The 10,995-nt window shown below is 41.4% G+C and overlaps 2 protein-coding genes across 22 annotated transcripts in view; both read left to right on the top strand.

Moving 5' to 3' along the window:
- Positions 1–7,192, top strand: part of LOC103708687 (serine/threonine-protein kinase STY46-like) — a 56,906-nt gene extending 49,714 nt beyond the window's left edge. For 10 of the 21 annotated variants that reach the window (XR_015976025.2, XM_088717411.2, XM_039123831.3 and 7 more), the window contains 2 exons: positions 3,850–3,984; positions 4,055–4,402. Coding sequence is in view for 15 of the 21 variants with exons in the window: in XM_088717411.2 (XP_088573537.2) it covers positions 3,850–3,984; positions 4,055–4,129 (210 nt within the window). In the remaining 6 variants the exon portion in view is untranslated. Of the gene's footprint in view, positions 1–7; positions 3,830–3,849; positions 3,985–4,054; positions 4,403–5,205 lie in introns of those variants that run through there. The other 11 variants (XR_015976024.2, XM_026805263.4, XM_088717413.2 and 8 more) reach the window with 8 other exon arrangements.
- Positions 6,102–7,192, top strand: LOC103708686 (hevamine-A-like). The gene has a single exon (XM_088717416.2). It carries the CDS (start codon positions 6,102–6,104, stop codon positions 6,993–6,995), a length of 894 nt encoding a protein of 297 aa, XP_088573542.1. The 3' UTR covers positions 6,996–7,192.
- Positions 7,193–10,995: the final 3,803 nt, after the last annotated feature.

A 10,995-nucleotide genomic window follows, 5' to 3' on the forward strand; every position in this document is an offset into this window, starting at 1 on the left:
TTTGCAGCTGAATGGTGGATTCATTTTGGCGGATCCGTAAAAAATCTTAAACGGATAGCTATTTGGATCCTCTTGCAAACGGTCTCCTCGAGTGGCTTTGAGCACAACTGGTTCACCTTCTCCCTCATCCACAACAAACAGAGAAACCGTTTGACACAAAAACGCCTTAACGACCTAGTTTATGTGCAGTACAATCTGCGGTTGAGGCTAAAATGCATTCAGGAGGAAATGAAGTTCAAGTATGCAGATCCCATATATAGGACTTTCATAGATGATGATGATAATGCTATGCTTGACTGGCTTGCGGACCAGCAATAGAAGTCCGAGCTTGATGAACCAGGATCGTCTTGACGACCAGCCAGCATCATAGCCATCGAGGCTATGGTCGATCCACAGCAATGGGCTGAGCGCAACATTCCACGCACTCCTACAGCTGATAGGACGTGGCTAGAGGGGAGCCAGTCACCACATGACTGGTACGACACTTTCGTTTAGAGAGATGATTCTCTGATGCGAGGACGAGGACGCTCTAGTATCCAGTCGACTCGATCAGGTGGGCGTCAATCCTAGCAAACGAGAAAGAAAAAGGGCCCCAATGGAGAGTGTCGAGGAGACTTGGATTAGCAACGATAAAGGTTCTGGTGGTGATGGATCTACTGCCATGGAGAGAGTGGAGAACAGTATGGTACTACTTAGGAGATACAGTCGGAGAAAGGTTTTCGATACACCAATGAGTTTCAGTTTACGCATGCTACACAAGATATGGATTACGGTAGGCCGTCTGATATAGGCCGGTTAGATACCATTGCATATCGAAGACGGGCTCCTCGAGGTCGTTCAGGAGGATAGGATGCAGCTGCAGATGACCTCCCATGTGGAGTAGGATCCATTGATGTATCAAGTTCCGAGTCTTCCTATTATCTGCGGCCTCAGCCGGCCTATGGATATGGTGCATCGGAGTCATCTTTCGGTGGCTACTGCTCCGCACAGCCCGGAGGGTCTTACGAGTCGGATTTTGATGCCGGCATATTCGGATGGGCCCTTCCACAGCCATATTATCAAGACACCTCTCAGAGCTAGAGCTTCAGTGAGAGATCCGAGAGTTCTTATGATCCGACGCGCATTTCTCGGAGATTGAGCATATAAGACTACAACGCCGCTTGGTTAGAGGGATGGGTTGATCTGCCTCCGTATTATGCTGAGGATTCAGATATCGACAAGAAGCATCGCCACTCGATCCGATTTTAGATATCCGAGAGTGCTTTGAATGTATGTAATTGATTGTATCTTAATTTGAAGATATTTTATGTTTTTCATCTCATTATTTGAGTCATTTGGAAGGAATAAGATGCATCTTCTAGTTTAAACCTTAAATCTAAATATAGAAACATCAAAAAAATATCCAAAAGTGAGAAAACTCCCCTTCCCCCCCCTCCAAAAAAAAAAACGACGACGGGGTCGAAACCAGGCCGAACCAGCCCCATCGGTACGGTATTGGTTCGGCACCGGTACCGGAGCCTACCGGTTGTCAGTACGCTAGGTACCGCGTACCTTGGGTGTGATAATTGTCCAAAAAGTCAGAAAGTAAAATAGACTGCATGGAAGACGGGACAGAAGCCTGGTTCACCCAGATGAAGTCGCCTGAATGATGAGCCGCATAGGAGACCACCCAATCCGCCGCACTGTTGCCTTCTCTGTAGACATGAGAGGCCCGATGGGAGATGCATTCACCTAGCAGACGGCGAATGTCGTGGAGCAATCGCAATCCTCCATCAATGCCCCTGGTCCCCTGGATCCCTCGGATCACCGTGGTAAATTCCCTCTCAATGATAACGCGGTATGCCCCCAACATCCGTCTCGCATAGTATACTTCCTTCCATGCTGCTCTCAACTTAGTACTGTTGACAGACTGGTCGAAGATACACCGACCCCCAGCCGATGTCGCACCAACCACCCTTCTGGGTACTGCCGTCGAAGTTTACCTTGAGGAAGCCAGGGTGTGGGGGCTCCCAGGAAATGAGAACACACCTGGGCGCTACGTGAGCAAAATGAGAGCCCCAGATTTTCCTGGTCGCCCCAAGGGACGACGACGCAGTGACCTCAAGTACCTCTACTGTATGAAGTAGGGTTCTGTCAACTACAACTCAATAGCTTGGCTTTATCCTCAAAGATGCGGGCATTCCGATCTAGCCAGCAGTGATAAGCCAGATAGGCTGCCCTAATCTCCAGGGACAGAAGCCCGAGACTCCGAGAGGACTCAGCCAGTAGGGTCAGAAAGTCCTCTGTCGACGACCAACTCCATCTCAAACTAGAGCAAGCCAACGCACACTTCCATAACGCAGCCGCCCTCTAACAACCAAGGAGTACATGGAATATAGTCTCCTCGGTCTTCTAATAGGCCCAACATCCCGGGGCGATGCGCACCCCCCATCGGGCTAGGACTCCCCTGGTCGGCAGACATCCCTAGGCGACCTTCCAAGGCCACTCAAGGATGAATACGCGGCCGCCATGAATACATTACATGTATTATTGCTAGCTATGCTGGGAGCATTAGCCAACACATTAGCGCATTACTTAAAAGATTTAGTCAGATTATGAGAAGATTGGATTGTCTCATCTTCCTATCAGACATTCTTTATCCAACCTTCGTTTGGCCAAACATTGTATATATAGTGTTGATTCAATCCGCCAACTCCCGAATCCTTCATGTTATTTTATCTCTATGCCACCACTATTCCATGTTATTTATATACAATGGAATAATTTTGTCCTGTTTAGGCCTATTATAGTGTCAAATGAGTTAGCAATGTCCATGAGGTTTGATGCCTTATCACTTGATTGCAAGGTTTTAGGTACCATTCCATACCATGCATGTACCTTTACATACCAGAAGGAAGCAGTACTTAGTATTTCCCCTTTACCAACACTAGTTACAGGACCGGCATACTCTACCAACAATCAGTTTGCCTTGCCTGTACTCAAGTGTTGGCATGGGTACCTTCCTTCAGCACTTAAAAACCTTGCTTGACAGCAAACACATTGTGAATTCATGTTATTAAGTTTCTATGCCTTCCCATTAGTGTTGAGATAAGTAATTACACAACCATTACCATTTGTTGTTTCATGAGCATACCAGTCTTGTCATGGTTACCACTTACCATACATGCGGTCAAGACCAATACATTCTCTTTAGCACCAAAAACCCAACCTTCCTTACGCTAGAAATGGGTAAAATGCATGTATTCCGGTGGCACACAAGTAAAATTGCAAAAAAAAAAAAAAAAAAAAAAAAAAATTCTAGTGATGTCTTCTGCTCAATGTTTAATACCATAATTTGAGTTATAAGTTATAATTATTTGAGCGATATGGTATAATTATTTTGAGCTATGAGGTATAATTATTTGAGCATGAAAATGGATTTAGTTCTAGACTCAGATGATGGATTATAAGGGTTTATTGATAGCACCTTGTAGCATGAGACGTGCTAATTTCCTTGGTTTTGCACTTTTATATCATGCACTACATTTTAAGATTGTACTGGTCCTCAGCATGCTCAATAATATATGGATGCAATGGGGAGGAGAAAAGAACGCACTCTTTCGCCAACTTGCTGGGAAACACAGATATCAGAATTCATTTTTCCGTAACTTCAAGCTACCAAACTCTATACCTTATGATTTTTGGCTTACCATGAATTTTATTTTGACCATAACTCATTTAGATATTTATTTTTCAAAAGAAGTAGATTAAATTTCAGAATTAGTAGATGCTGAAATCTAGCTTCTGTTAATGTTCTTCCACTGCCATTTGGAAATACTGACTCAGCGGCCGTTTATGCTTTGCCTTCAGGGACTGCGTCCTATCATTCCTGAGCATACTCACCCTAAGCTTGCTGAACTGCTCAAAAGATGTTGGCAACAGGATCCATCTATAAGGCCAGATTTTTCAGAAATTTTTGAGATGCTAGATCTCATTGCTAAGGAGGTTGGTTATTAGACTCGTCTCTTGCGTCCCTTACAGGCATCATAACTGTGCTAATAAATTCGCTGAACAGGTTCTAGATGCGCAAGCGGATCGGCCCAAGAAGTCATCAGGGCGGTGTCTCTCAGTTTTCAGGCGGGGTCACTGAGAGATGTATAGCTGTCCTTAAATCTGTTTGTATGTTCGTATCATGGCCTTTTGTTCTTTTGCTGAAAATTTTCCTTTGAGCAGTATAGTGTTTGTATCAGTGGCTTATTTCCTCAATTTTGTGCTCTAATTCCATTTCTGGTGCTTCTTTTACAGTGTTCATCTCGTGAGAGTTTCATGTCCTGTACGTAATGTCTAGTGTTGGATATTATTTAAGTGTACTTGCAATAAGTGATTTGATTTTATGCCCTTAATAAAAGAAAGTATTTTGTCCCATTCTATCTAAAAGCTTAAGGATACTTTCGGAAAAAAAATATTTCAATTTTTAGCCGGTAGGAATTGGACTTTTCCATATCTCATATGGGCTTTTCTTTTCTATGAAATCGGAGAATATTTCCATAGGAAAACTACTTTGTCATCTCTCTATTTTGAAAATTCCAACTAACATGAGGTATTTGTCTATTTTCCCATTGATCACACTTTTCCTCCTCTTCCCACGGGCCAAACGAGTTACTTATGGGAAAGAAAAACCCATGTATAGGAAAGCCAGCTTCCGATAGGTTGGAAATTATGGTAATTATTTTCCAAAAATGCCTTTTATGTATGTGATGTTTTTTTTTTCATGTAATCCTTTTATTAATGGTATAACAGATATTTTATATAATATTTTTTTAAAAAAAATAGATAGTCAACCAAGCATAAGTCACAAAAAGTGATATGGCATAAAACCAACCTTTCTATCGTGGATGGCTTTTCTATCGTGCATGGGTATGTGGCAAGCAATTTTGAAAAGGTTGAATTTTAGATGGTTACAACGCCGCAATTAAGAGAATCCAAAAATGAAAGGATAGTTATAGCTTGTGAGGAAGGATGGTTATGGCTTGTAAGGAAGGAGTTAATGGCTCATCCCTTGATTTCCACCACCAGTTGTAATGGATCTTTACTCCTACACCTATATAAGTAGGGTCAAGGGATCCCAAAAGGAGGAGCTCTCGTAGCTAAAGGCACTCATAGCTTAAAGCTCTTATGGTGAAAGGCTCTCAAGTCCTCATTCATCATTCTGCTCTTCTTTGGCAGGTTAGCAAGCTTATGAGTTGCCAAGGCCGAGGTGAGAAAGCCAAAATAAAGGCTGAGGTTGAGGTGGAGAGTGAGGCTGAGGTACTTGGCCTTGGCCGAGCTACCAAGCCGAAGGCCAAGGTGAGGAGCTCGAGGCAAAGTTCCAAAAGGCGGAGCTCTACAAAGCTAAGTTTTTAAAGTTGATTGGAAGGTTGACTAGAACTAGAAGGCTAAGGTGAAAAGGTTGAGGTAAGAATATCGACCTGAGAAGGCCGAGATGATAAGGCCAGAAGAATGCAATATTCTAAACTAATCTTTTCTCTTATACTTGCTATTTTTCTACTCTTGTTTTAAAGCTCTTTCTGACTTAAGCATCGGAGGATCGATCGGAGCCATTCTAACGAGCCTTTTTGTATGTGTGTGCAGACCAACATCTCTCCATGAATTGATTGATACCCTCCAAACCTCCACAGTCAAGCAGGATTTTGGCGTCAATAGAAAGAATATTTTCTATACTATTTTTTATGATCAATTAAATGTATAAAAATTATTTTTTTGAGCATCATTTTTTAAAAAAATATATTTATTAAGATAATTTTTTTATGAGAACCAAATACACTCGACTCGTCTTGTTTCCGCAGTGGAGCTAACGTGTGCAAGCTAATCTTTCATGTAACTTTCAGGTAATCCCACTTCGTACTCACTCCGCGGCAAGCTAGCTGCCAAAATCAGAATAATTTTAAATAAGGTCGTCTGCGGACGCGGTCAGCTCGCACTCCAACCTAACCGAATGGGCACGCTGGCTTTTGGCATTCAAGGGACGAAACGCTCGCGCTCTATATAAAACCCCAGCTCGGTGCTGCTTTGAGGCACCAAGCCATCCCATTTCCTTCTTTCCACTACCCAACCGAGGAAAAATGGCACCATCCCGTCTTGCACAGTTCCTCCTCTTCCTCATCCTTTCCTTAATACTCTCCCGCTCCGACGCCGGGCGCATCGCCATCTACTGGGGCCAGAACGGCAACGAGGGCACCCTCGCCGAGACCTGCGCCACCGGAAACTACGCCTTCGTCAACCTGGCCTTCCTCTGCACCTTCGGCGCCGGCAGGACTCCGCAGCTCAACCTCGCAGGCCACTGCGACCCTTACTCCAGCGGCTGCACCGGCCTGAGCAGCGACATCAAGTCCTGCCAGGCCAAAGGCGTCAAGGTCATGCTCTCCATCGGCGGCGGCGCCGGGGCCTACTCCTTGGCTTCCAAAGATGACGCCGGGCAAGTAGCTCGATACATCTGGAACAGCTACCTCGGCGGGAAGTCCTCTTCTCGGCCTCTAGGCGATGCGGTGCTCGACGGCGTCGACTTCGACATCGAGGGAGGGAGCCCTGACCACTACGACGACCTGGCGAGGTCCCTCTCAGCTTACAGTACCAAGGGGAAGAAGGTCTACCTGACGGCGGCGCCGCAGTGCCCGTACCCGGATGCTTGGGTCGGCGGAGCCCTCGACACCGGGCTCTTCGACTACGTCTGGGTGCAATTCTACAACAATCCACCATGCCAGTATTCGCCGGGGGCGGTGACCAATCTGGAGGATGCTTGGAAGCAGTGGACGTCGGGGATCAAGGCCACCAAAATCTTCCTTGGCTTGCCGGCGGCGCCGGATGCGGCCGGGAGTGGGTTCATTCCGGTCGGGGACCTCAAGTCTCAGGTGCTTCCGGCGCTGAAGAAGTCTACCAAGTATGGAGGGGTGATGCTGTGGTCCAAGTACTATGATGACCAGACGGGGTACAGCAAGGCTATCAAGCCTGATATCTGATTTGGATTAGCTGTGCCTCTCTTGTTGGATGCTACTGCTTTAGAATCTGGGGAACTTAAATACTGTGTGAAATCTTAAGCTCATGTAGTTTATATATATATATATATGTAGTGGGGTTGTGATTGTGAGTGTTGGAGATGGCCGGGCTGGGTGTGTTTTATATTCCTCATGAAGATATTTAAAGTTCTTTGCACTTCCGTTTTGATGTCTCGTCCACTTTTGAGAAGTTCAGTTACTCACCATATCTATAGCTGCCACAATATTGTACATAGACAATAATAATAGGTAGGGATTCCAATATTCCAGTACTGGAGCAGTAAAAAAGATTAAAAGGTGTCCAAATCTGATCCATACTTGTTTTTATGTATAGAAGGCTCATAGACAATAAGCCACATAATAGATCTTAGATCACTGTAGTTACCTTCAACCTCTACCTTACTCATGTGAAGGTTGTTCCATCTAGATTTTTTTTGGAACTTTTGAATAGATATAAACAAATTAGGCCCAGCCTGCCGAATCTGATATTGATCTAGAATGGACAGAATTTTTTGGCAATTCATATTTAGCCCGAATCTATAAATTGAACAATATAAACATATGGTAAAATATATTATACATTGTGTATTATATTTTTAAAGAGAGAGATCGAATCCTATATAGTAGGGCCCATTAGGATTTCAATGTGATTATGAAATTACCGTATAAAAGAGAAAGATATAGAAAACCATACAAAGAGACTTGTGAAAGCAAAACGCCAAAACCAAAGACTCAGGAGGAAACTTTTAAATTACAAAACAAAGCTCTCCTCCCATATGGATATGATTTCCAAAATTAAAATAGACAAACTTTAGCAGATATGTTTACTGTCCTGGAGTTCCACGATTTCCACAATATAGCTACCGAAAAAAAATCCAAGAAGCTTTAAATTTCTTTCAAATTCACTTACGTCTCCGAGTACCTCAGAAAGCAATGAAGGAGCACACCTCCCGCTTGGTCCTATCCTTGAAGAATTTCCAAATATGTAGACAATAAGAGCATGATAAGAAAAAAAGGTGAGAAACAGTCTCATCCTTAGAATGACCGAGAACACAAGCTAGCGGACAAGGCCGAGATTTTTTTAGAAGGTCATCAGTCGTCAAAATGTGACCTTCGGAGAACGAAAGGAACAGAAAAATCGTCTGATGACCGTATGGAGTAGTCTTTCTTCATTGCCACATATCCTATTATATCCAACGTGAAGTAAAAACTGAAAAAGCTAATGGAGTTTATCTATCCCGTCACTTTAAAAAAAGAAAATATATGAAGCATCATCCATGAGGCTGTCCATCCATATTCTTTTATTCTTCCTCGTAAAGTCATCTTTTCTCACCGTTCGCTTGTGAGGCTTCCTTCTCCTTTCCGAGACTCTTTCTTCTCTTTTGAAATACTGAGTCCCTTCATCTAGACATAGACCATGTTCATCAGTCCACAATACATAGCTAGGTGTATGCATTTAGTAAATTAGTCATCCAATGACTTATACACACCTCTAAGTAATTTGATATACAGTTTTCATAATATTGTATTTACTAATATACAATTAATACATATCTAGATGATATGCACTCGATGGATTTCTGGTACATATATATACTTTAAGCTTCTTTGATATATACCCAACAGTAACTCAATATATACCTTCAGGCAAATCGATACACTTCTAAGTAAATTGATACATAATTTTCAAAATATTGTATTCACCAGTATATAGTACATGTCTAGGTGATACACATTCAACGAATTTTTAATACATACTTTAAGCTTCTTTGATACATTCTTAGCAACGACCTAATACACACCTCCAGATAAATTGATATACATTCAAACAAATTTATATATATATTCCAAAATATCGTATGCACCAGTATATAGTACGTATATAGGTGATATAATTTGATGGGTTTCTAATACATGATACATACTCAATAGTAACCAATGCATACCTCTATAAAAATTGATATACATCCATGCCAATTGATACACAGCTTCCAAAGCATCGTATTTATTAGTATACAATATATATCTAGGTGATACACACTCGACGAATTTGATATATATATACTTTAAGTTTCTTTGGTATATACCTAACAACAACCCAACACATCTCTAGAAAAATCGTTATAGTTTCCAGAATATGGTGCTTATTAGTATACAGTCTATGTCCATATGATACACACTTGAGATGGATGCCTTCATGAAGAAGAAGATTCGAAGGAGCAAAAAGAAACTCGGAGAGAAGGTGAAAGGTCTTATGGATGGATAGAGAGGGAAAAATGACTTGATGAGAAAGAAGAGAGAGATACGGGTGGATGGCCTCCCAAACAATGCTTCATGGATTTCTTTTTTTTTATTTTCTTAAGTTATGGGATGGACAGGCTCCATTAGTAGTAGAAGTCCCGTCCCACCTTGACTTTTTGATTTTTCACTTTAAGATGGATGTGATAGAATATATGGTAAAAAAAGAAAGACAACTCCATATAATCTCCTCTAGTATGTGCACCACAAGATTTTTGCTCATCTATAAGTACTAGCTATAAAAAGGTTTTAACTTCTTAGATATCAAAGCCTTCCTGATATGGTGAAATTTAACCTCACTAATTTTGAAAAAAAATGTGGAGAATCTAATGGGTTGAACTACTCCATTACTTTCCTATTATGGATACTTGATGGTCTTTATTCTTTTTTTTTGGGTAAGTTAGATGAATTAATTAATACAACTACAGATACAAACCATAGGAATCAAAAAACAAAATATTCAAAAATTAAGAAGGAAGAGTTGTTGAAGAATCCTCATAATGTAGTCCTAGTATGATTGGCCACATAGCTTGCTATCCAGTTTGCAACACAATTAGCTTCTCTATAAATATATAATATCTCAATGGAGAGTTGGGTACATATATTCCGCTAGCAATCATGTAGAAGTGGATGAGTTCTAGCATAAGTAAGAGGTGGATTTGAAAACTATCTAATAACTGTCAATTAAATTCTCTCTCTAAATAAATGTGAGAAGCTCTCAACTTCTGCATAACATAAATCAATCCTTATTCAGCTCGTAATCCCACAATTAACATAGTGTCAAAAATCTTAACATAGGCTTCCACCAGCACTCCTTATAACAAAACCTACTCTACCAAAAGTACCTTTCTCTTGTACACTACTCTATCAAAGTTGACCTTAAGAAAGCAATGAGGTGTTGGCTCTCAAGAAAAATAACATACATGTGGGGGTGCATAAACTTCATGAAAGGAGCCACAACTTTTTTCTACTATCAAAGGTCTCTCCGAATCTAACACTTGGGCAAATTCCTGAGCATAGGTAAATGCTTTTAGCAAAATCAACCTAGCACTCAACCCCGTACCTTAGAAAATACGATCATTCCTAGACACCTGATTTGATGGGTAATATAATACATCAAAACTGCTTCAGATCTTTTACTAGAGAACTTCATTCTAATAACTTGAAGAAACTCATCAAGAGAAATAGTTGCAAAAAATAGAAAAATCATGAAGTCAGGCTGGTCTCCAAACCTGGGCCGCCAATATGCACTAATTAAAATATTATTTATAGGCTTCTCAACGTCGGAGTATAAATTAGAATGGCTCGCTATGCAAAAGCCTCCGTGATGCAAGATATCTCTACATGGTAACTAGTGCCAAGCCATTTTTCATATCAATAGACCAACCTTGGAATGAGCACCCAACCTCCAAACCATATCAACACTATGATTTAGTTGGGATTTGACTAAAAATAAAAAATAAAAATCAGATACCTTAATCGTCAGGACAGAAGATGGACCCATTCCAATCTATCAAAGTTGTCTCCATCCGGTATTGGAATAGAAAAAAAATTATCTTTTAACTCCTTCGCGAAGACCTGAGGGATAAAAAGCTAATTCTATCTCTTTCGCCTTTGACGAACAAATCCTTTGCCAAAAGCCAAATAGTATCAACATGAGTAGGCC

This window comes from Phoenix dactylifera, chromosome 3 (assembly GCF_051530095.1).
Source record: "Phoenix dactylifera cultivar Ajwa chromosome 3, Ajwa_hap1_PhDact_Kaust_v1.1, whole genome shotgun sequence".
NCBI lineage: Eukaryota > Viridiplantae > Streptophyta > Magnoliopsida > Arecales > Arecaceae > Phoenix > Phoenix dactylifera.